At 51.7% G+C, this 24,651-nt stretch overlaps 11 protein-coding genes across 11 annotated transcripts; 5 read left to right on the plus strand and 6 right to left on the minus strand.

The window, feature by feature from the left end:
- Positions 1-205: 205 nt before the first annotated feature.
- Positions 206-1,277, minus strand: PV08_08724 (uncharacterized protein; the record flags this gene model as incomplete). The annotated part of the gene is made up of 2 exons (XM_016383049.1): positions 206-997; positions 1,092-1,277. 2 exons carry the CDS (start codon positions 1,275-1,277, stop codon positions 206-208), a joined length of 978 nt encoding a protein of 325 aa, XP_016233752.1.
- A 2,288-nt stretch (positions 1,278-3,565) lies between these two features.
- On the plus strand, positions 3,566-4,135 carry PV08_08725 (uncharacterized protein; the record flags this gene model as incomplete). The annotated part of the gene is made up of 1 exon (XM_016383050.1): positions 3,566-4,135. The coding sequence occupies one exon, from the start codon at positions 3,566-3,568 to the stop codon at positions 4,133-4,135; it is 570 nt and encodes a 189-aa protein (XP_016233753.1).
- Positions 4,136-4,619: 484 nt separating this feature from the next.
- On the plus strand, positions 4,620-5,167 carry PV08_08726 (uncharacterized protein; the record flags this gene model as incomplete). The annotated part of the gene is made up of 2 exons (XM_016383051.1): positions 4,620-4,653; positions 4,713-5,167. 2 exons carry the CDS (start codon positions 4,620-4,622, stop codon positions 5,165-5,167), a joined length of 489 nt encoding a protein of 162 aa, XP_016233754.1.
- A 762-nt stretch (positions 5,168-5,929) lies between these two features.
- PV08_08727 (uncharacterized protein) lies at positions 5,930-8,128 on the plus strand (the record flags this gene model as incomplete). The annotated part of the gene is made up of 1 exon (XM_016383052.1): positions 5,930-8,128. One exon carries the CDS (start codon positions 5,930-5,932, stop codon positions 8,126-8,128), a length of 2,199 nt encoding a protein of 732 aa, XP_016233755.1.
- A 365-nt stretch (positions 8,129-8,493) lies between these two features.
- Positions 8,494-9,705, plus strand: PV08_08728 (uncharacterized protein; the record flags this gene model as incomplete). Its single annotated transcript, XM_016383053.1, has 2 exons — positions 8,494-9,138; positions 9,286-9,705. The coding sequence occupies 2 exons, from the start codon at positions 8,494-8,496 to the stop codon at positions 9,703-9,705; spliced, it is 1,065 nt and encodes a 354-aa protein (XP_016233756.1).
- Positions 9,706-10,929: 1,224 nt separating this feature from the next.
- PV08_08729 (uncharacterized protein) lies at positions 10,930-11,972 on the minus strand (the record flags this gene model as incomplete). Its single annotated transcript, XM_016383054.1, has 2 exons — positions 10,930-11,680; positions 11,779-11,972. The coding sequence occupies 2 exons, from the start codon at positions 11,970-11,972 to the stop codon at positions 10,930-10,932; spliced, it is 945 nt and encodes a 314-aa protein (XP_016233757.1).
- Positions 11,973-12,592: 620 nt separating this feature from the next.
- On the minus strand, positions 12,593-13,753 carry PV08_08730 (uncharacterized protein; the record flags this gene model as incomplete). The annotated part of the gene is made up of 1 exon (XM_016383055.1): positions 12,593-13,753. The coding sequence occupies one exon, from the start codon at positions 13,751-13,753 to the stop codon at positions 12,593-12,595; it is 1,161 nt and encodes a 386-aa protein (XP_016233758.1).
- Positions 13,754-14,915: 1,162 nt separating this feature from the next.
- Positions 14,916-16,433, minus strand: PV08_08731 (tRNA-intron endonuclease; the record flags this gene model as incomplete). Its single annotated transcript, XM_016383056.1, has 1 exon — positions 14,916-16,433. One exon carries the CDS (start codon positions 16,431-16,433, stop codon positions 14,916-14,918), a length of 1,518 nt encoding a protein of 505 aa, XP_016233759.1.
- A 641-nt stretch (positions 16,434-17,074) lies between these two features.
- Positions 17,075-17,374, plus strand: PV08_08732 (H/ACA ribonucleoprotein complex subunit 3; the record flags this gene model as incomplete). The annotated part of the gene is made up of 3 exons (XM_016383057.1): positions 17,075-17,202; positions 17,252-17,301; positions 17,358-17,374. 3 exons carry the CDS (start codon positions 17,075-17,077, stop codon positions 17,372-17,374), a joined length of 195 nt encoding a protein of 64 aa, XP_016233760.1.
- A 318-nt stretch (positions 17,375-17,692) lies between these two features.
- Positions 17,693-19,021, minus strand: PV08_08733 (uncharacterized protein; the record flags this gene model as incomplete). The annotated part of the gene is made up of 1 exon (XM_016383058.1): positions 17,693-19,021. One exon carries the CDS (start codon positions 19,019-19,021, stop codon positions 17,693-17,695), a length of 1,329 nt encoding a protein of 442 aa, XP_016233761.1.
- A 431-nt stretch (positions 19,022-19,452) lies between these two features.
- PV08_08734 (uncharacterized protein) lies at positions 19,453-24,372 on the minus strand (the record flags this gene model as incomplete). The annotated part of the gene is made up of 5 exons (XM_016383059.1): positions 19,453-20,677; positions 20,723-21,510; positions 22,533-22,756; positions 22,809-23,672; positions 23,721-24,372. The coding sequence occupies 5 exons, from the start codon at positions 24,370-24,372 to the stop codon at positions 19,453-19,455; spliced, it is 3,753 nt and encodes a 1,250-aa protein (XP_016233762.1).
- Between the last annotated feature and the right edge of the window lie 279 nt (positions 24,373-24,651).

The raw sequence follows: 24,651 nt of genomic DNA on the forward strand, positions 1-24,651 counted from the left end.
CATCAGCATCAGTATTAGTATCACTATATGTAAAGCCAGAATCCCATTACTTCTTTTGTTCAATTGCTAAAAATAGAAAAAAGGACTATTTCCAGCAACTACTCGCTTGCTTTTTGCAATTCATGACCTGTTGATAGGTATGTTCTGCATGTATGTTTATACAGTCGTGCGTGGACCGGATCGATGCGTGCGACACATTTCAGAATCACCAATATCCATTGACGCCGCCGAACCCGGCGGCCTCGGCCAAATCGTCGGCATTCAACAGACCAACGCCGGCTTCGATCAGCGTCTCCCACACGGCGTTCCTCGTCTTGACGGGCCAGGCCGGCGTGTCCCAGTACCGAGCCAGGATGCCCTTCTCCTGGGCGACGGCGATGTGTTCGCCGAGCGTGGCGAGCTGGGTGCCGTTGAACGTCGTCCCGTTGATGGTGCCAAAGTACTTGCTGAACTGGGTGGAGGCGACGGGGCTCACGTCGCGCGTGATGTTGGACTGCGTCGTGCTCAGCAGCGCGAGGTTGGCGTCGAAGAAGTAGTCCCGGTCGTCGACGCCCTGCACCTGGTCCAGCGGCGTGTTGCCCGTGCCTATCACCGTCACGGGGCCCGGCGTGATGCCCGTGCCATTGAACGTCGTCAGGTACCCTGCCTCGCGGAGGGGTTGGAGCTGTCGGACCACGACGGGCCACGTGGACGGGCCGTCGGTCTTGAGGTCCACGAAGAGGTAGAGCGTCTGGCCCGACGACGCGTCGAAGACGCCGTTCTTTGTCGGGCTGCTCACGAACTGCGTCGTCGGGTTCTCGCGCCGCAGAGTGTCCAGGATGGGTTGGACGTAGAGACTGTCGAACGTCCGGGACGTCGTGAGCGCCGACCGCTCGTGGCCCACGTACAGCGTGTCGTTGTAGAGCCAGACGTCGGCCTCGGTCGAGATGCAGCCAAACGACAGACCCGTGTAGAAGGGAATGTCTCGCCAGTAGTCATTGTGTGAGTGGATTGGTTTCTGGGGGCAGGGCATCGGCGGTTAGTTGAGATGGAAGGACGAGGACTAGGGACGACATGGGCCACCACTGCTCGTGGCTGGGTGCGGAACTTACCGGCACAATTCCTCTCGTCAGGTCCGTCGGATACGTATACGCGTCACTGTTGTGCGTGTTGGACAGGATGTTCTGCAGCGTGGTCGAGATGTCCAGGCCTTCCGCCGCGTCCGGTGACGGGACGGGGGCAGCGGATGTACCCAGGGCGAGCGAGGCGACGACGGCAGCCAAGGTCGAGAGCATCATGGCTGAAGCTCGATCAAGGAGCTGGAGTATGATTTGATTTGAGGAGAGTACTCAAGCTCCCCTGTATATAAATACCCGTACGACCAAGATTTACAGAGTTCGAGGTGAACAACGCGCGGTGGCTTGACTTGGAGAAAATCCGAGATTCCGACGATCGCTTGACTTTAGTTTCGGCGGATCTTCGACTATACACTGTATGGATCTACCAGGTGTTTCACTTCCCAATTATATTCACCACAGACACGCACGTGCCCAGTGTAGTCAAAGATACCTACAGGGGTCGAGTCCACGGTATAGACCTTGTCCTCACCCGGCTGTACCGACCTCAGCCTATCCAACTCCCACGTTGACATTGGCCAAGAGACGTGGTCTGCTCTGGGAGTAACATTCACCTTATATTCCTATGTAGTTATGTACGCCAACATCTACTATACGCAGCGTGTCCCGCCCGGCAAATATCCACGGTAGGGACCATGGCTCATTCCTCGGCCAACTTGAGCAAAGATCACGTACGGCAACTCGCTTAGCATACAAATCACTACCAGCTCGCTTTCAGTTGATTTCGACCAGGGCCATCCTGGCTCTACCAAGTCGCCTGAGATTGCTCCCAGTGACTTCCAGCTACTGCACGTGTATAAGAGTCCAGAATCTGGTACTCCCTGAAGGACGCCATAGGCGTCCCCTGATTGAGTTGGATGCCGGAATTCCACTCGAACATTCCTCATCCCAGTTGCTGAGGACGTCCAGCGCTAAACATGGGAATAAGACGTCCGTGATCATCATTATTGGCGTTGCCGAGTATCGCCTCTCCTCCGACATGTGTTGGCGTTGCCTTAAAACCCCTGTGTCGTTGGGAGATGAGTTTTACATAGAATTCGACATCTCAAGCCGCGACATTGTCGGATCAGCACATGTTTGGAGCTCACGCTGGAGGCCAGGCTGACGGAGGGAGACCTTCGTGCAGCAAGATATTAGCCCTTTTGCCGGCAGGTCTCTAGCACATCCAACATCTCAATCATCGTCACATCCTGACTGGGTATGTAGACCCGCTGGACTAGTCCGTTGTTGGGCTCGTAGATTTCCATATCAACACGGCTCGGATATTGACTCGGAGACTCTGATCCAGCATACAGATTGGCCAGAAAAATTTGCAGGGGCGTCTCCATGCCAAAAGATCTGCTACTAATCACTAAAACTTACCAGAAGCTACCTCACCCAGTCAGGGGACTCATCCTTGTTCTGTTGTATAAGTGAGGCTGTGGTTTTAGCGACTTTGAATACGGGTACTCGTACGAGTAGGTTGATTGTGTTTGGCGGAATGTGACCTCACGTGGAGGTGATTTGTGCAAGCAAGAGAGTCTCATGCTTTTCGGGAGCTCTAGAGGTCCTGAGCCTCAATGGACGAGTCGTAGACATTGGTCGTGTATCCTGACTGCAGCTCATGACATAAGGCATGAGGGCATTCACGCTGTCGTGGGAACCCGATCTGAGATTCCCATTTGCTCCTTGCTTCTTTACGAAAGAGGTTTCAGTGCATCGGAGGGTATTGCCCGTTGTTTGACCTCAAGCCGCAGCTGTCAGAACCCACAAAGCTTTGGCCCACCGAGGAAGAAGCCAGAAGGGTGTATTTGTCCATGATTATATCGTCACTATGCCGGCTACTGCGGAGCGAGGTCGACAAGGTGAAATGTTCCGGAGACTGGCAGATGGCAGCAGCAGGACTGATACGAATACGACGTGTGGCGGCGGCTGTGGCTGAAGCAGCCTAAAGAAGACTAGCGCCTCTTGGCGCTCTCGTGTCTGGTTAGTGACTTTCTGACCATGACGTTCTGTTTTCATCATTCACCTGCCTGGTATTGCATGAACTGACTCTTGTCAAGCCTGTCACGGCCAACATCTACCACAAAGGGGTCGAATGGCTTCCTCATTTCCGTTGATCTCCCCCGTTGTCGCTCGATCCAGACCTGCTCCAGGCTCTTGAAATCATGGAAATCGTGGAGCTTGAGACCCAGACTTGCCTAGTTCCCCGGAGCACCGAGCCTTGTACTCCGTATGCCTCATCAGTACAGGGAGATGGTGACGTATTCCTGACACCCAATGTTCCACAAAGGTGGTTTGCTTGAAGTCTGCTATATATGCTCTCATTGCTCTTCATCCTCCTCCCAAGCTAAGCATCTCCTGCCACCCAATCCGTTGCTAGACAATACCTAGGTACTCGTCTTCCGTCAATCCAGAAAACCCCTTCATTCTCCGTCAAAGACAACTCGTCTGCCTCAAGGACTATCACCATGCAGCTCACCGGTCTCGTCATCCTCTTCGCAGCTGTGCCGGCTCTTGCCCAGAGCAGCAGTGGTGTATCTGGTGCTATATCTGGTGTCTCCTCCGTCGTTGCCTCCGCCACCAACAGCGTCGCCTCCGCCTCGGGATCCGGGGCCGCATCTTCTGCCGCAAGCTCTATTGCGTCCGTTTCCTCTGCTGCCGTTAGCTCTGCGGCAGCTGCCTCATCCTCTGCTGCGTCCGCACAAGCGTCCGTTGCCAGCAGCGCCAGCTCCGTGGAATCTGCCCTCTCATCCAGCCTCTCCAGCCTTAGCTCTGCAGCCGCCAACAATGCCACCGGGGCTTCTTCATCCTACGCCTCATTGACCTCCGCCGCAAGTTCGATCTTGTCTAGCGTCTCAAGCGAGGTTGGTAGCGTTGCCAGCAGTGCCACAAGCAAAGCTGGGGGGGCTGCTTCTTCTGCATCTTCCGCTGTCAGCTCAGCAGCAAGCGGTGCCACTGGAAATGTGGCTGCTGCTCTACCTACTGGCTTGACCGGCGCTGCTGGTGCTGCCTTGTTGGGCCTCGCGGCTTTATTGTAAGAGATGGATATCTCACAGCTATAGTACAGATCGAGTCTGTATACCAGAGCTATTCATGAACAATCGACCTTGTAATAGCATAATGCACGAAGGAGCATCGTCAGGGCACGAGAGAGAATCACCTTTCGGTGCGAAAATAATCATCAAGTGAACGAGAGATGTCCATAGAAGAGAGTTAATAGCACAGTCAATGATGGCCTGATCATATCGTTCAACGCTTTTTATCGTCTTCGTTGCATTTACGCCAGTAGCAGAAACACTAGGTGGAAAAGATCAAAGGTTTATCACCAGGTGGAACACATCTTCTCTACTTGAGGTTATTGTCGCTTGGTTCCCTAATGTGATAACTGTAATCAAAAAGTACTCGATGTAACCCCGCCGTAAGCATGCTGCAGACTATCGACTGATCCTAATCAGCCACTTCACACTGCTTGACTTTCTCACTCTGGTCTTCTTGAACATCAGTAAAGAGTCAATCGACAACATGTCTCTACCAACGACCAGAAGAATAGTGACGGGTACGTACTCTTGTGGACTGTATGCCTTCGGCACGATGAATTGACGGACCGTCACTCAGGCCATGACAACAACGGCAAGGCAATCATAACGTCCGATGCTGTGCTGACTCCTGCAAACCCTCTCGACCCCGAGGGCAATCCGCCCACAGGAATCATCCCCGGGTTCACCAACCTTTACAAAACTGATGGCATCCCGGCGAAAGCGCAGACGCCATTTGTCGACGTTCACGGCAAGAAGATTGGCCTGGTCGACCAATCCGGAGTCTACTGCCGCATAGTGGAGTTCCCCGCCACAGGCGACGCACCGGACAGTGTCAACATCATGCACCGTACTCAGAGTGTGGACTTTGGCGTTGTCCTGAAAGGGAGCATCAAGCTCATTCTGGAGGATGGAGTCGAGACAAATATGAATGAAGGAGATGTGTGTGTGCAGAGGGCAACCATCCATGTAAGCTTCCACGTCACTTTGGCTACGACTATCCCACCAAGAGTGCAAAAGTTGCCAGCTCGTTAATGATCAACGGTCTTGATTCTAGGCTTGGAAGAATACGACGAACGAGAATTGCCGGATGCTATTCGTGCTTGTCCCCTCGGAGCCTGTTATCAATGAGACCACGGGAGAGGTACTGGAGAATTCCTCCACCAAGATGTTGGAGGAGTAACAAGGGCGTAGAGGTTTCCAGTGTATATGTCAAGATCGCGAGAACTGAGGCCATCTCACAGCGATATGTAAAGCTCCATCGAGACACGCATACTCTTGTCTTCGTTAGTCTGGACCTGATGAAAAGGTGGCTTTCTAGCTATAACGTTAAAGCTGCGAGCCTTGTCATCCACAGTCGATATTTCCTTCCACATCAATGGCATAATTTAGCCAGAGATAAGATCCATTGATGCATGGCCAAAAGACATGTCGGGAGGAGGGATTCGCGAAATCTCTCTTCTCGCAGGCCAATATCACGCCACCAAACTGCTCATGCGCTTATGTTACAAGCGGCAAAAGTAATCATAGTCGTCTAGTTTGTACGGAGTCCTCCTAGTACTTACGAGTAGTACTTACATACTGTACTCCGTACCTGGGATTAAAGTAGCTGCACGTGATCATTGCCAAGGCTGCGCGGGACCAAAATTTTGCACTTGCTTACAATCTCCCTTCGGACCTCAACCCACCTTCGTACTGTGAACTGCGTACAACCACCTCACCGATTGCGTACATCGGTCGACCGACCACTTGTGGCCCAAAGCGTAGTACGACAGACTATGTGACAATCTCGCCATAATGCCGAAAGAACGCCAAACGTGTACGGAATGTTCTATGCGGCGACAGAAATGTGATCGCAACATCCCCTGCAGTCGCTGTGTCAAGCGCGGCGACGGACACAAATGTACTCGAGAGTGGCCAGACGGGGGCTATGACCCGAGGATTCATCGTATCTACCCTCGGACATCGACAGGTCAAGGGGATGACTCCCCTGGCACCACCGACAACACTTCCCCAGCGACGACTGCTCAACATGTCCCAGACATGCCTCATCAGCCATCCAGGAGGAAATCCGCCTCGGTAAAATCAGCAAATAGCCCCAACCCTCGCCGCCAACCCAATCCTCTTGCACTTGGCCCGCAGACCGGGAATGGTCCCCTCTCAGATCCCGATGCCGCAGCCAGCACATTGGAGTTTCTTACCTGGGGTCGATCGAAATTCTCCGACTACGACCTGAAAGCGCTGGAGCTCCTGAAGGAGCCTCACAATGCTGGGTCCGCCTCTGCACCCAAAGACACCGGACCAGACTGGGATGTTTCCAATGGGTTTGGGGGTACAGGTGCAGCCCAGGTATCGTTCTTGCAGCTATTGCTTCCGAATCGTCGACAGGTCTTTCAACTTGTGGAATACCACATCAACTCCATATTATGGTATCATGCTTGCCTTCATGGGCCCACCTTCTATGGCGAGCTCAAGGATGTCTATCAAGGCCCCAGTGGTTTACAGGTCAGGAACATGGACCTGAGATGGACTGCTATATTGTTTTCAATTATGGCAGCCAGCATGACCTGTGCGAGCGACCAGTTGGCGACTTCATGGGGATTCAAAAAGAGTGAACGGGCCAAATTGACCAGGCAATGGTATAAGGCCACTGTCACATGTCTCAACCTCGCTGATTACATGTGGCGACATCACATCTACTCTGTGCAAGCCATCACCATATTGACCATGTCAGCGCATGTCCTTGGCTTCAGTAATACTCAGAGCACGCTGCTTGGGGTAGCCCTGAAGATCGCTCAAGGTCTAGGTCTCCAAAGACTTGGCCCCGAGGACGAGAGCAGTAATCCTACTGGACTCTCCCTCATGAGTGCTGCAGCGCTCCGAGACAAAGCCATTAAACGGGAGACCGGCAGGAGACTATGGTCTCAACTCTGCATGCAAGATTGGTTTTCCATTCCGTTCTCTGAGATGTACTCGATCCAGAGACATCATTTTACGACGATTAAACCGCTGCACGTGGACGACAACACGATGGAACCTATACCTGAAGATATGCCTTCTATGACTAGCTTCCAAAACTTTCTCACGGAGATGGCCTCCTTGATGCCGCAAATTCACGACGCCATCATAGCATCAAACACTCTTTACACTAAATACGAACAGGTCATTGAGTACGACACCAGAATGCGGACTTTGGCTACTGAGAATATGCCGTCTTTCCTCTCGATGACGGAACCAATTAGGCCAGAATGGCCAGCTTTCATCCCGTGGGCCAGACGAAGCTTGACAATATGTTTTGCTCATAAGATTATCATGATCCATCGAGCATTCCTTGGACGCAGCTTCACCGAGCCAGCATTCGACTTCACCCGGCGTACATGCATGGCAGCAGCAAAGAGTATTTTGAAAGAGGCCAGGCAAGCCTATGATGAAGAGGGGCCCATGCTATGGATAGATCAAGCTTTCATGGTGGCGGCTGGGATCACACTCGCGCTGGATATCTTCCACCGGAAAGCCAATGAGCCTGAATATGAGGAACACCGAAAGTTGGTTGAGAACACCATCAGCATGCTAGGAAAATTCGAGAACAGCATGATTGCCCTCAGAGGGATTCGTCTCCTGTCGTCTCTTCTTGCAGAACAGGCTCGACTCACTGCAGACCAGACCCTGGAGAACTACCGAAAACGTACAAATGACGTGCTGGGCGCGAGCGATCTATCACAGCCTAAGAGGCAGAAATTCAACGTGCCCAAGTTTGTTGAGTCGTTTGTGGGTAACGATTCCTTTACGCATTCTTTGCGGACGGCGAACAGGGGCGTGGAACCGTCACTCGACCTTTTCGAACCCGAAGCACGAACACCATCGCGTACACCGATCCCGCCAGATCAGCCTATCACGTCTGATTTCGGGTACGAGACATTCGAACAACTATTCCCGCCTCATACCGGCATCAGCAACAACTTTTTATTTGAGGATCTTTTGAACTTTGATATATGAACCGCGAGTAGATCAAGCATTCGTATGTGCGAGATGTGTTTACGATATGCGCGAGGCTGTTCCTTCGGATAGTGCCGTACGACAAAGCGAGTATTTTTATTGGGCGATAACCCTGCGGGGTACGATGTCCAGCCTTATCAGTATCGGGTTGTACGGGCCAAGTGCGACTCCATTATCGAGGAGGGCAACGGCAACAAGTCTCTGGGAATATAAAAAGGTCTCGCTTTCAGTACATACGAGTAGAAATTTGAGAACGACCAAAGCTCGCTCCTGGTAGAGAGTTAGCAGATATTCTTAATTAAGTACTTGGCCATCACAATTTCGACCCTTGCTAGTACTATCCCTCGCTCACTTTCACATTCATCATGTCGTCCAACAAGACAAAATACGTTGACCGGGCCATTCCGACCATCTCAATTGCAGATTTCGAAAACCGCATCGATGAGATCACGGCGTCACTCGTCGATGCGGCCGAGAAGGTCGGGTTCTTCTGCGTCGTCGACCACGGCATCAGTAGACAAGAAGTTGACGACATGTTCGCCCAGTCGGCACGGTTCTTCACGTTACCCGACGAGGTCAAGGCCAAGGTGCCATTCTCTTCGGCTCACAACGCTGGCTGGGAGAAGAACGCGCAAGTCCGGCCCTCGACGGGCGCCGCCGACAAGAAAGAGTCGTACCAGATGCAATTCGGACGCAACATGGACGGCAAGTGGCTCGACGAGAGCGACATCCCGGGCTTCAAGGAAGCCAGTCTGAAGTTCATGTGGCACGTCCAGGACGTGTCGGAGAAGCTCATGCTCTGCCTGGCGCGCGGGCTGGGGTTTCCCGACGACTACTTCATCCGCGCGCACGACGTCAAGCGACCCGAAAGCCAGACTGTCGCCCGACTCCTGCACTACTTTGAGACGCCGTCCAACACGAACGGGGAGGTGTGGCACCGTGCCGGCGCACATACAGACTGGGACCTGCTCACTCTACTTTTCCAGAAGGCAGGGCAATCAGGACTGGAGGTATGCCTGCCCTTGATCTTCCTCTTGGCGTTTGAGAGAGCGTGGTTACCATTCTCTTCGGCACCTGAGGGCGTCGTCCCGTGTTTTCTCTTTTTTCATTCATTCATGTTTTTACTGACTCTTTGTGGCGTGGGGTTTGTGGGGCAGATCTGTCCGGGTCGCGAAGTGAGCACGTCCTTCGGCCACGGCGACACGTGGACGAAGGTCGAACCGGACCCCGACTCGAACGCCATCATCTGCAACATCGGCGACCTCCTCATGTCCTGGTCCGACGACCGGTTCAAGTCGACGTTCCACCGCGTCAAAGCCCCCAGCGAGCCCGACGACTACTACGGCGAACGCTACAGCATTGCCTTTTTCAACCAACCGTGCCGCGACACCCTCATCCAGGGCCCCTTGAAGAAGTACCCCCTCATCACCGGCGAGGAATTCACACGGAATGCGATGATGCGCAATTTCAACGCTCTCGAAGCAAAGAGGCTTGCCCAATCCAAGGCCGAAGCTGAAGCGGCCAAGAATCTGTCTCCTTCTACCGTCAGCGGTGTGGTCGCCGAGGTGGGCGCTTGAGGAGGGAAGAGAAGAATTCTTGGGTCGCTCTGAGGTAGTTAGTTAGTGGCTGGTGTACCTTTTTTTGTTTTCTTTTTGCAACGCATTAAAAGCAAATGAAAGAGTTCGATTGATCAAATCAGGCCAAAATTTTCGTACCACTGCCGACGGAAAACGGTTCAGTCGAGACAAAAGTAGTTGCATTGCTTGTAATGATGAAAGCATGAATTTACCTACGTAGGTAAACAAATAGGTACGAGATGACTGTTGTAGAGGTAGCTGCCCCTGTCTCTAAGAGTACAGGGGAGACGAAAGTGAGGAAAGGTCTTTGATTTTGTGACTTTATGATTGATTTAGTAGCATTTTTAGCCACTTTCCTTCTTTCTGTCTCATGAGTACGGTTCGACAACCTTTACTTCCTTCATTTGTACATTGTACGTATACAACCGGGTCGCTATCAGCGTCCTCGATATCTTGACACGATATGATGCCAGTGTGTTGCATCGCCAATACTCAAAATACAAGTATATCAATTGCTCGTCCAGACACTGACCGCTGCGCCCCCTTTTTGACCTAGGCTCAACTTTCACACATCGTAGGGAGGGATGGAGGTAGGTAGGTATGGAGTGTGCGTGTGTGGAGGAGGCTGTTCCGCTTGCTGTCTAAAAGGTTGCGGGGGACTCTTAGAGAAGGTAGGTAGTCGACTAAGTAGGTAAGGAAGCTCCTCATTTCAGGCGTTCCCGAGATACTCCCCGTCGTATCATCTAACATCTCATACGGCCTTGGTGATGATTCTGATAAAACGTTGGTGATAGATCAAGGGTGGGAGTCGTATGTTCAAGGCTGGGCCTCTAGATGCTGACATCTGAAATACATCTCGCTGTATGTATCTGGTGCATAAAGGTAGTGGTAGACTGAGTGCTGTGATGACATCGAAGCGGGAAGATCATTTGCTTTTATTCCTCCCGTTCTTAATCATAGCCCACAGTTGTGATCCTCGGTAAACTGTTTTCACTGTGCCAAATACTGCAAGATTGTGAGGTCAATCTAAGTAGCACAAGACATGTCGCAGACGATTATTTCTGTGTGCTCTTTTCCTTCAAGGATTATCTCTTCGTCGGAACGGAGGTGTTGTGGCCACGACTTTCTCCTCAAATGAAAGAAAGGGTCGAAGCAGATTCCAAACCAGCCTCCGGTACATCCTCTTCAAAACTGGTGGCATCCTAGCGAAAGCGCTTGTTCTGCTCACCCTTCAACTCCGGTCTTTTTCCTGAAAACGTCTCTTGCCATCATGGTATTAAGCACGGCACAATTGAACGCCGCTTCTCCGGGTGGGATGACGACGTATATGTAGGTGTTCTCGGTAAAGCGTGCGAGGAAGCAATTGAACCGGGGTGTCTGGACTTTGAACAAGAGAAAGCCAGCGCTCGCGGCGGTGGTCCTCGTGTTCCTGGCGACGGTGTGCTTGTAGCTCTTCATGATGTTCGAGATGCGTTCGTGTCTGTCGTGGTTCGGGTTGTCGTCGCCGTACCGCGTGACGACGTTGGTGACGGTGAGGAACGTCGACCGCTCGAACAGCACAATCTCCTCGGCCTGGAGCTGCTTCGCAAACGCCTCGAGGAACTTCTCGATGATGACCAGGTTGGGGATCATCTTGTGCACGATGCCCGCCCACGCCTTGTACAGCGTTTGGTCCCAGATGCTGCTCGCGAACGTCTCGAGACTCAGGCCCTCGGACCGCGCCGTGATCAGCCGGCATCTCTCCTCGTAGATGCGCTCCCGCAGCTCGTGCTGGACAAGGTCCATCTTGTGGATCAGGCAAAAGACGTGTGCGCTCGGACTGAACTCTTTCAAGGCCTTGATGACCTGGCTGTAAGTCTCGAGGTCCTGTTCGACCGCCCGCGACTCGATGTCGAATACGTAGATGAGCACTTCGGCGTCCGAAAAGACATTCTCGCGCTGCGCGTTGAGGTAGGAGTCCATGAAAGCATCTTGCCTGCGTCGGGTGAGGGATGTTAGCAGGTTGTTTTTTCCTTCTCACGGAGCAACTGGCAAAATCTCCTCGGAGGGAAATCTCTGGCACACTGAACTGACCCTCCACAATCCCATAGGTTCAACGTCAGGTTGCCCATAAACTTGGCATGGCTATGCTCGACGTCGATGGTCGCCCCGAGTCTCCGAACGTCCTTTGCGACATAGTTGCTGAAGATGATGGAGCGCATGGACGACTTTCCCGAGCCGCTTTTGCCCATCAAGAGGACCTTTTTCTTCCGTTTGCGAGTATCCATCTTGACGGACTCTGCTGCAGCACCCACGCTTTGCGGGACGGTTCGAGGACTTGTGTAGGTAGTACTCGAGTCGCAAGCGGGGTATGAAGCCGTTCGAAGTCAATGCTGGGGAATCTGAGAGGTGTTTAGATTACACAGAGTTCCACCGGAGTCCATAGGTTGGAACATATATGCCAGAGGCGCAATGCGCACATACGCCCCGTTGAGACATTCCCTCGGCCCATCACTTTCGCCTTGTTCATCACCAACGTCAGACGGATGCCACGAAAGATACGATTGCTGGACTCTTTGTTGGGTTTCTAGATTCAGCAATAATTGACTGCGTCTATCACACAAATTCCATGTATGCTAAATGGAAACGGATGTTGACCCAAGGTTTTCCCAGGCTCATAGCTAAGTATTCCACATGCTTGATATCAGTGTCGTATGTATCCTATCAAGTCAAACTCCTGTTTACGCACCACATACCATGTGTACGTTTGATGTTTGCCAATCCTGTAATCAAGTCAAACCAAGGGCGATTCCATCGATCAAGCCGAACGACTGGTCAATAAACCGAGTAGGAACCCACCACAATGTGTCAACACTCCCAAGTTCTTCCGACTCTGCTCATCCCAGCATCACACTTCTGAGTATACAGGTGGCACATCGTCGCTATCATACCCTGGTGCCACATAAATCAAAGCAATAGGTAGCTCAAACTCGAGATTGCCGCGAATGTTCAGCGCATGCCCCTTCGCTCGACAGCAAACGGCCAAATGCAAGGTATACGTATGCGCCATGGAGCCTAAGAAGAATGTCGGTGCCAGAAATTGCTGTACTGGGAGTGACAAGGATGTACTGTGTTCTGCTTCCAAGCTCCCCTCAACACCTTGCAGCCACACACTCACAGTCTCAGGCTTTCCAGACATGGAGGTCCAGCCATCGAGGTTGCCGCTGTGATTGATCCTGATTGGGCTTTCTTCCGATGCCGAAATCGGCCATTCAGTCGATGACCGGAGTCTCCAGCGTGCGGACATTGTCACTTTTGGTATCGAAGAAGTCGAATCCTGCTGGCCGTCAGCCAACCTCAGGCGCCAGCGAATCTTCGTCGACGCTGCATTCTCCTCATGTCTAAGCACAATCGGATCATATCCCATCACTTCGACCGTCAACTGTTGGCACGGCCTTGAGGTCGGCCGGAAGTGTCTCAACGGGCCCAGTCGCGCCCAGTTCCACATCGACGACCCTTGTGAGACATGTCGCTTATATCCTCCTTGCGGTCGGAGAAGCTTCGCTTCAGCGCGTCCTTCCGTCTCGCTGAGGCTGTGACCCAACATGTGGATTCCCTGATGTACCGTTCTGCCCTTGCAGTCCGAGACTGAGAGCACATATCTGACGACAAGCTGCATCAACGGTGATGTGTCTGAAGCGTCTCCGCCCATGACCTCGATCGACGACGGCAGCTGCGACACGTCAATCCCCGACGAGATTAGGTCGATTGTGATACTCCCTCGAGGTCCTCGCAGGTGTGCCGTCTGGTGGATGTCCAGGACATCTTCCGTCCGGACTGGGCGAGCCTTGAAGCTAACAAGACTACCAGCATCTGCGTAGGTGTCGTATCGAAGCAATTCAATCGATCCGATCAGCTGGACCTTGACATTTGTGCCGACCAAATCGAGCTCATCTTCGCCGACCTGGACTTGGAGATTAATTGGTTCGAGCAGCGAGAGTGTAGGAACAATAGGCTTGACCGGGTGAGGACGAGCTTGGTCTATGGGATTGAGTAGGATGAGTTTCATGATTGTGGTGAATATCTCTTGCTCTTTCTTGCTTCGTTGGTTGCTTGATCAAGGATGTGAGAGACGACAGTGGATGGTAAAGGACTTGTACTGAGCCTCGGCTGAACAACCAAGTTTCAGGGAAACACGACAAGGCAATCGTCTTATTTCATTCCATATCTTCTCTCGCTCCTTCCTCTACATCAATTGAGTGTATTTATCTCCTCCGTTCTCGCACGCGTACTAGTTAGTTCCCCTGCCCGTGTAGGTAACCGGATCCTATACCCCTTCGGTGCGAGGCCGCCCCCTCACGACAGGTAGTCTCTGATAACGTCCGATTGGTCATTCTGACAACTTCACATCTTTTGGGGGGAAGACGATACGTCTAAGAAATCCACGTCATAAAGCGTGCCGAGCTGCCTTGTTGCCCAAAGCCGGCGTCCGGTGAGCATTCGTCGGCCCCGATCGCCGGTGGAACACCGTCGAGTGACTCACTCTTGGGGAAGGGAGATTGGGACACAGGTCCAGAATGTGTGCAGCAGTCGCTTGGACCCTGACTCAGCAAATAGCGTATATCGGCTCGAATGCGTTGGAAAAGCGATGGATGTCGCGACGAGTTCTACATCGAGCCCCCATGTTTGCCCAATACGTAGGTCGGATAGATGGCCCGATTCGGCAAGACCAGGCAGACAGGTCCCAGTTCCCTGTCGGCGCGATCTCCCCGTTTGGGAACGATACCAGTGTCCGCGCTTTATCAGATTCTACAACAGCAACAGCGTACCTACTCATCCTGGAGGGAATCCGTATTCCTAGGCAGGGCCATAGGCAGTGCTTCACACATGGCTAGTGGCGTCGCGTTGTGGCACTGTATGAGGGATATATCTGTGAGCCCAGGGTTCAGCGTTCGAGGCACAAGAAGCGACATCTTCCATATGACCGTTACTTCGCAGTACACGACCACTACGACTTCATATTCACAAGATCCCACAAACCCATGTGAATCAGAAAGTATTGGATCAATCTCGGAAAGTTCCATGCGTTTTGAACATGGCACAAAACTTTCACCCAACGTGAAAAATGCGGGCCGACGAATCAGCCAGACTACCTCATCATAGGGGCCGATCCTCTCTCCCAGGAATCTCAAAAGCACCCTTCATCATATCATTCGTCAACATCATTAATCCTAGTCCCGGCTCCGATTTGGAGTCCAACGCCTTACATTGATATCCCGAATCCTGTACTGTGAAAGAAGCAACCCAATATCCACGTCCCGGCCCTTGCTGTCACCGTCCCCAACGACAAACGGAGGTGGTATATCGACATAACATAAAACTAACTGTTTGTGCACATTCGCCTGGACCCTATTGACGCCGTGAAGCCACCACCAAGACTTCTTGGTCTTGTGCTCAATCATCTTCGTAAATTCCGGTGAATCCCTCCACTGAGGGTGACTGTATGATGGGACAATAACGACAGCAAATTCGGCGTGCGAAAAGGCAGGGCCTCGATTGTACAATAGATAATCCGTTGAAAACTTGACCCCTGACCTAACCACCCAGCCCAGGGATCGATAATGATGGTATACAACGTACGATAACATGAAAGGGTCGTCGGGCCCCGCAGGTACCGAAAGACTCCGTGGCGGAGAGTAAGAATGGCGGCGAAAGAGAGATAGCAGGGAAGAAGGAGGTAGGACGGCGTCGCTGTCGTCGCAGTAAACGTCAAGCACCCCTAAACCGTAAGATAGGAAGAAAGCCTCTTCAAGAGATAGGTTCAAGTGTTCTTGGTTTTCGTGGATCGGCTCTGTCTGGGGATGAGGCTGGGGCTGAGCATCTTCCAGAGGCGCCGATCCTGGATTCTTGATCGGCGAAATTACAGGAGAGCTCAAGTCGAATTCCCGGGCCTCGATGGTGGGTGAGAAACGAACGGTCTTGGTCCGCTGCAGTCGTTTTATAGGTCGAGCATCTGTGTGGCTGGCTTCTGACGACGCTGACGTGGGCGGAGGTGTTGGAATACCGTTGGCCTCTATAGCATTCTTCCATTCGTGAAATCCATGTATTGAACTGCCCTCTTTATCTTCTTCATTTTCGGGCGTTGGTGTACTGTTGGCCGAATCTAACACACTCCCAATATCGCTCAAATCACGAGCGTTCGTCTTGAGGACATTCTCTGAATGGATTTGGTCAGATTTGTCGTTTCCTTGGGACTCTTCGGCCAGTTTTTGCTCTATCTCTTCTTGTTCCTTCCGAGCACGTTCCTGCTTCAGTTGTCTTCTCTGCTGTCGGCGTTGAGCTGTGTTTTCTTCTGCCGTGACACCTTGCTTCTTGCGATTGTCCAACCACGTTGGCTCACTTCGACTCAAGCTTCCTCGACCAAAAAAGCCCATCTCCCACAACTTCCTGATGGTCTCGGCATCTGTAACATGGATCGATGAAGTTGCCGATGAGAAATATCCTTTATACGTCGGCCTTCGCGGGGGAGCTAGAATCTGCGTGAGGTATGACAAGGCAATAGCCACAAGAGATAGCGGGTTGTGCGGAATGAGCACAGGCAGAGGGTGGACTTCAATCGGGAGAAGATTTCGGTGTATGTAGTTGTAATTGGGCCTGCGAGGTCGTTTCTGTGGCTTTGCAGGAGGTGCTTTCGGGGTCGTCACCGTACTTGGCTTGCTCACTGTTGATACCGTCGAGGAGGAAGCCATGTCGGCCTCATGGTACTAAACTCTAGGTGGTTTCAAGGTCAGCCTTGCACTGGGAGCTATGGCAGGACGCAGAAATTCTGCATTAACGTTTGAACAATCAGATACCGTTGTAGTCTAATACAGTGCGCACATTGGAGGCAGCTGAAATCAAAATGCCACCTCCTCGGCAAAAGAAAAGAGTCATCATGTAGCGACAGAGCAAGCTGTACAGGTGGAGTGATGAGTAAGGGTTGGGTAGACTTACTTTTCTTCCGTTGTGCCGCAGAGCGACAGCAGATGCGAGGATACGGATCTGATGCGCGGCAGGGCATTAATGCAGGACGAAAGGACTCGCTTGTCGATGGCACGAGAATGAGACAGAAGAAGTGTGTGTTGGAAGTGTTGCTGTTGGTCCAAAATCTTGTCGGCTTCAGAATTTCGGCTGCGCGGGGAAATTATTGCTTTTCTAGTTGCGGCTTTTGGCCAAATTTTTTAACGGCCGCAGTTTTGCACTCTCAGTAGCATCTGCCGGTCGTCCTCCTCCAACCACAACGCACGAATTTGTGTCGTTTGTTTCCCTCTTGACGCAGAAATCGCTTTCCCGTCGACGCCTCAGAGTTCTCCTGTAGGACAGTGAGAAGAACGCACAGCGCCTCGAAAAGATGCATTTGATGTACACCGAGGACCCGGCCACGGGCAAGAGGATATACACTCTGAAAAAGGTCCTCGACGGCGTGGTCACAAAGTCGGCGCATCCCGCGAGATTTTCACCCGACGACAAATATTCGAGGTGCGGAAGAGTTCGCTCCATGCTTGGTCCCTTTCTGACCCGGTTGCAGGCATCGAGTTACACTAAAGAAGCGATACGGCCTCCTGCTCACCCAACAAAGTGCGTCTCTTCCTAATTCCTCCGTGTGCGTGTTCGAAGGGCTAACCAGCGACCAGAAGAGGAGAAAAAATGAGACGATGCATTAGCAATGAATAACAGGATGTAACTCGGTGGTCGTCTGAGGATGGGAGGTTCCACGCCTCAAAATGGCCGCGAACGATTCGCATGGCTGGGTTTGGGTCTCCTCGAGAAGCGACACGAGGAGCTTCAATGCTATCGCCCTTGGGGACTCTTTGTCTAAGAGACGTACCTGAGTTACAATCGAATGGCGTACGGCGTCGGGGATACGAAAGGGCAGGATACCCGAAAGCCGTGACCTACTGGAGAGTCATAGGTTCACAAGATACTTTGGTATTCATGGCTTCATTAAATTCGGACACTTTTTAAACGGCTATCTCTTTCGCGAATTGATGGTCCTACCACCTCCAACTCGGATCTTTCCAGTATTTTGACCTCGATCTCCCGTCAGAATGCTAGGCAGCGTGTCTTGGTCCATCAGATCTTTCTCCTTCGTTCTCTTCATCGTTGTCATCGCTCTGATGTATTCCTTCTGATCTTCCGCGAGGATGAGATCACTACCCCATCCGCCTTGTCCACCGCCTTGCCGGGGTCCTTTCCATTTCTGATTCGCACTGCCAGCGGTCGGTTTGGGTATCGAGAAGACGTTGCCCCTGTTATTCCACTGCATGTTGGCTTTAAGGTGCAACTTGACCTCGCCCTTGTCGTTAGTCGTGCAGCTGACCCTGGTCAGCGTGGGCTTGCCGCATCGCGGGCAAAATTGCTTGTTCATATCTTTCGTGGTCGCAAAGCACCCATGACATCTGAGTATGAACTGCTTGATCTGGGAGATTCGTTGGCAGTTCTTGGTGGACAAGAGGTTCAAGTTCATCTGAAGCAGGACGTTCTGCATTGCAAAATCGCCTGTCATGGTGGCGACCTGTAAATGTTTCGTTTCGGGCTTAGGTTTGAATTTGCTATTTGCAGCCTCGTCTTTAGCTTGTCGTTTCTTGATGTTAGAAGGCGTAATCCAGCCGTCGTCTGAGTCTGATCCTGCATCGTTCGTCGGTAAATCGACGTCTTGTTCTGCAGCTTCTGGGAGTGGCGATTCCTCCTCCTCCTGGTGCTGCTCTACCTCCACCGGTTCAAATTCTTCCTGTGGTTGAGCCACTTCGATCTCACCGTCCCGCAAGGTCATTGAGTCAACCTGGGTTTCAATGCAAACTTGGTGGTCGTCGTCTTGATCTGCCTCTGCGTTTTCGCTCTGAGACGCCTCAACAGGTGATGCATCCGGCTTTGCAGTCTCGTCCGTTTCTTTCTGGGGTGGAGCTCCATTCACTCTCTTCTGTCCCGGGGTTGCTCGTAACCGCCAGTCGCCTCCGTTGCGCTCACACTCCAGATCGTAAGCCAGTGCGAGCACTTCGAAGTCAGTCTGGCTGAGCACCCCACCGTCTCCAGTCTTTCTAGCGAATTCCTTGACATGTTTGACGCTTTCCGGTTTTGGTGTCCGGATTTCAAGAAAAGGCTTGTAAAGTGTTTCTATCCTCGTCCTTGCTTCCTCGCCTCGAATTTCAGCGATCACAGAGGGTGTGGTTACTAGGACGTGGCCATTCGCCAGGAGTGTAGATATGCCAGGTGTGTTAAGCAGAAGAGGCGAGGAGTCTAGGAGGATGGTGTGTATCGGCTTCTGCTCTGCAGACGTTTCAGAATGATCTTGAGACATTATTGACGTGAGAATATGATAACAGAGAAAAATTAAACGTTCTGCGAAAGATTCAGATTCACCACGGCCAGTGCATTTTATCGAAAAAGTATTTTGTGAAATCCTGAAGCATCTTATCTTATCTTGATCTACCCAATTTGGGTTTAGTGTAGTATCCAAGGCCTGAAATCCACACTAGATGCCGGGCCGAGAATACGAGTTGAAACGCAGGGCTAGATCACAGCGGCTCCAGGCGTTGAATCTGGGAAGGTCGTCAAGCACTATCCCTCATCATGGCGGCCCAACTGAGGCATTCTACAGAGGCTTTATGGATCGCTGCTCAGCCTTCTATTGTAGCCCTCTACCTAGCATCATTTCCGCCACAAATATCAGTCAGTGCATCTACAGTGCAAAGAAAGACGATGTAGCGATGAATGGTGCAGCCCATCGTCTCATTGAAACTCGAAGTCCTCGATACCCCAACTGAGAACATCAAAATGGAGATCGAAGCCGAAAGACGTTGCGAAGTCTGCATCGAACGAATTCGAATCGTTGGTCATATAAGTCGGCTCGGTTGCAGTGATTACACCTGCTTTGGATGTTGTTTTGGACTGGAGATTCAGCGGCGAGTATGACCCACTCATACTGCTTTCTCGGTTCACAATGTGTGAGACAGCACATCGGTCGAGATATGTTTTCGTCTTCGCCTGGCCGCCCATATGAGCGTAGATTTCTGGGATAAGAGTATGCCAGTTGGAGTTTGATACTGTCTCTTCATGGTTTAAGCCCTGTTGCTGCCGGCTGCTAAGATTATAAGCGTCCAGGATCTTCGTTAGGACAACCCGGCCAGCCACGGCCATGGGAATGGAGCTGTGGTTTTGCACGATACGCTGCAAGTCTTGTATTACAACTTCGATATCAGACTGCATTCGGCTAGGGAGTGCTGGGCGCTCCACGAGCAAGAATACGGCTATCGAGACTGCTGAACAAAATATTTGGTAGCTCTGCGCAACCATCTTCTGTGAGCGCTGAAAGCGGACTGGATTTGCATTGCGAATCGCATGGTATACGGCAAAGGCCCCTTCGACAGCCTCGATACACTTCGACCAACAATCATTGTGGAAGGGAGAACGGAGAAAAGGTCGGTACATCCGGATCCGTTGGACACAGATTGAATTGTGAATGAGATGGTGCTGCCACTGTATATGGTCATACACCGGAGGCAGGGTAGGACTGATGACTGTAAACCGGCCTTGGTCTCTATGTGTCTTCAAATACCATGGGAATTGATCCACAATCGTAAGGATCTCCTGATCAATTGCACATACCTCTTCATAGGACGTCGATGCGGATGCATTGTTCGCGTAGAGTTTGCTTAAGACTTTGAACAAACCGGCGCGGAGAACATGCACCGTCATCACAGTTGGCTCTTCAAGGGGGCGGCAATTGATCATGGTACTCGTGATATCACAATCTTCACAATTCTGTGGCAAAGGGACGTCGGAGAGGTGCGCTTGGATCAATGGCTGTCGATCGAGGCAGAGAGATTGGTAGGTGTCTGAACAACACAGGTCCCACCATAAACGATGCCGGAGCTCAGAAGTCAGATTCGTTGCAGGATCTCGGTCTTTATCAAGGTGGATAGCTTGAGCGCAGCGTACAGCCTGACCCATTGCACTGGAAGTAGTCAGCATAGTTGCAGAGCTTAATAGAGGTACATACCTGTTCAAAGCTTCAACGGCCTTTGTTGCATACCAATAAGACTGCGATTGAATAAAGACTTGAATTTGTGTCAAGCATGGCCTGGAGTCATACTCACCGGCATGCAGAGCCTGACGAGATAGTCGAAACCACAGATGCCCATTGTTCCGGATGTCTGAAGCATCGTATCCGACACTCTCGCATGCCTTAGGGTCGATGTAGAGTGCAGTGAGCGATATCAGAACATACAGGAGGGCAATCCAGACCAGATCGACATCCTTCACAGGATATTCCCAAAGCGACTCATACTTTTGACGAAACGACGGAGCATGAATCGCCTGGTATATCCAATTAATACTTTCGAAAAAGTAGGCAATGAACAAATCACAGTGTGACCGCGGAGGCAAAGCACTGGCAAGGTGAATCTGCCACGCTATTTTCTCCGAGGTAGACAAGCTGATTCCAGTGCCAGCGAAGGGTGGAGGTGAAGTGGCCAAGTCGTGATCTTTCTCAAGGGACAAAAGATTGTTGTAGGTATGAAGCTCTTCAACAGTGAGCTCTGCTAGCCCGGCTGTGTTAATGGTCGAGGGACGTTTGGCGCTCGCGTCGTGGACCTGATAGCCGATGTTGCTTTGTGACACTCTTAATCCGGATTCCAGTCGACCACCAACTTCATTGCCAACGCTACTGCCAGGCGTCAGATTATGAGTATGGACGGGTGACTGGATAGCAGGGGCAGCGCCATGTGATCGTCGGATCGGCCTAATGGTCCTTGGTATAGGCACCTTCGCTTGCTGGATGCTGTTGGGCTGGTAGGGTTGGCAGCTAGCTTCACATTTATGTCTGACACAGCTCAGGCACGGAATGCTCCGATTGCAGCGCACCTGGACGAAGCAGATCAGTTGGATGCCGATGATGGACACCTTTCGCGGAGCATACCTTGCGTTCTCGGCAAGGGCGACAGCTGACGACTTTGTTATTTGCTCCCATTTATGCCAGATTGAAGGCGATTTGGCCAGACAAGACGAGGAAAGACACCTTATCTAGACAGGCTTGACTGCGGCCAGGCATTTTACCTCCACGCGGGCCGGCACTCGAGCAATCCGTATTTCCATGTCAGCTTCATCGTTATCGAAGATGAGAAGAGATAAGAAATGCTTCGGCTATTCGCGGGCATCTGTACGAGGTTCCCACGGTGCAGCATGAAATGTAGAGAAGCTGAAGAGTCGAGACGAGGTGGGTGAAGGCTAAAGTTCTCGGCTTCTGCCATCGCTGATTGATGCATTTTAATCTTCTTGGTTCCTCCGACTGGCGGGTTCATCCGTCCGCCTCGTATAGATATGCCAACCGCCCTCGGCAGAAGGAGTGAGGAAAGGCTCGGAAATGTTGATAAGCTGCGAAGGGACATGTACGTTTCGGGTGTTAATTCATTGATATGCTAAATGAGTCTGTTTAATGTCTACACCTATTTTCTTGCTATGCTACATGCATATTCTACTTTCAGTGAGCACTTTTATGAAAGTTAATCTTTGCAACATGGCGTCGTTCATGTCATAAAGAAGTCATGATTGCGACTCGAAGCGCACAATGCGAACTCCCACAGATGTAGCGAGAGTACAATATTCCCATACATAATTATCACGCCAGGGACTATGAAATTCAACCAGAAGCCTTATCTGAAACGCTGAAACGCTTTGCGACCCGAGATTGCAAATTGCACGTCTATCTATCTAACGATACCAGATCCCATCCTTGGAGGCATGCTCGGCCTAGCGAAACTAGCCTGACTTTGCCTACGGGAGTTGATTGCTCGGGAGGCTTCGAGGCTTACTCGGGAAGCTCGCCTGGAGCCTGAGGTACCAGAGTAGGATCGCAAGTAAGACAGACGGCGACCATCGTTGTCAACGCGAGCTTCGGCAAGTGACTGAGCGAACGGCGATCTCTTCCGCAATTCTGGGCCCCACCAGTAGATGGCGTAGACTGCTACGACGAGGAGGGTAGCGATACAAGCGAGAATAGTGGCCGCGTAGTTCAGGTGATAACGACCACCAATATCTGACATGTGTTAGCCAGGAAGAGTCAGAGACTTCTGGGGAGAGGTACTCACTTTCAAAGAAAGGCGTTGCCGGAATGGTAAGAACACCAGCAAGGAAATCTCTGGCCCAGCCGTTGCCACCCGTAGCAGAAGCCGAATATGGGCCGTAAGCACAGATCATGTAATCGATTGTTGCCATGTAGATGGCATAGTTAGCAATACCAACGATTGCAGAGAAAATCATCGAACCGATCCAATGGATCGGAGGGCCCTGGATGGTCCAGGCAAAGCCGAAAAGACCAATCGGAAGGCAGGGGGCAGTCCACAGAAGCCACCACAGTCGTGACTCGTACTGTGCCTTTTCATTGCCGGGGTTTCGCTCTCGTTCCTTGATGTTCCTTTTGATGGCAGGGATGAATGAGATCCAAGCCAGAAGATAACCGATGCCCAGCGGTAAGAAAGCGAGACCCGTCTGCCAGGCCGAAAAGTGCCACTGTCCGTACACCAAGGCGAATGACTGAATGAACATGAAGATCAGAGCATCAGAGAAACCACTGAGGAGTGAGAGCGTCAGAACGATGGGCTCGGTCAAAAACATCTTAAATGGGCGCATCCAAGTAATGAGCACTTCTCGGACGGAGAAACGGTCTCTGAAAGGTTCCAACTCGTTAGGCCCCCAGATGTTTTCACCAGTAGCCTTGCGTCTCTTCTTTGCAATACGGTCCATGAGGATTGTCGTGCGGGTCTCTGGGACCAGAAAGAAATGTGCGGCCTGTACGAAACCGCCAAAAATCAACTGAATCCAAATAGCCCATCTCCATGCGAGATACTGTTCCACAAATCCACCAATGATGGGACCCAGAACTGAGCCGAAGACTGATGAGAAGACCACATAAGCGACAGCATACTGCTGGTTATCCGCGTCCCATAGATCAGCTACAGCCTGTTAGCAGACATCCGAGGACCTAATAGTATTGAACTCACCAATCATTCCAAGAGTGACAGAACCTCCCGCAGAGCTGAGGCCACCAAGAGCTCTTCCGACCATGAGAGAGCCGAAATTGGGTGCAAGAGCGACAGGAAGTTGCCAGATGTTGACAAGAGTAAGGGAAAGCTGAAGGATGGGCCAGCGGCCAAATTCCTCACTCCACGGGGCCCATAGTTCACATCCAAAAGCATACATGACCAAGAAAATCATAGCACCGCAGCGGGCGGCCTGGGCACTGACACCGTACTCTTCGGAGATGCCCCCTAGACCGTTCGAATATAGAGAGGTATTGAAGTTCATCGAAAGCTGGACAAGGAAGATGACTGTCAAGACAGTCCATTTCTTCCATTCGGGCCACGAGTAGCCGAGCTCGCTCATGCAGTCGTCTTCCGTTATCTCAATCTTGTCGAAAGTTTCGGGCTCAGACCCGGCACTTCGTTCCTCCTTTTCTCTGAGAGTAGTCCCAACGTGCGCTGCCTCTGGGACATTCTCTTCGGGCTTGTTGGTAGTCGCATCATTGTCACCGTCGATTGTCGACGCTCTTTCCCATTCACCGTTCTCGCCTCTCGAGCTTCCTGTAGACTCACGGTTTGAATCAAAGCTTGGGGTGTGGAAGGTGGGGTGGCGATCCTGATGATTCGAAGCCATGATGGTCTACCCTCAACAGAACAATCAGTAGGGGTGGTGCAGGTAAAGCCAGCGATAAAGATCATCCGCAAAACAAACAAAGCAGGAGAGGACGGGTCACAGCAGAGTATATACTATCGGAATACGGTTGCAAGGCCCCGTGCCTGTGTCGTGCGGGTAGCGTTCCATCAACCACAATAAGGGTGTTCTGGAATAAAATGTGCAATGATATCAATGGTGGAGTATGGGCACAAGGCCGTGTCCTGTATGAAAGCGACACTGTAGCCACTAGCCTGCGCT

This window comes from Exophiala spinifera (genome assembly GCF_000836115.1).
Source record: "Exophiala spinifera strain CBS 89968 unplaced genomic scaffold supercont1.6, whole genome shotgun sequence".
Taxonomy (NCBI): domain Eukaryota; kingdom Fungi; phylum Ascomycota; class Eurotiomycetes; order Chaetothyriales; family Herpotrichiellaceae; genus Exophiala; species Exophiala spinifera.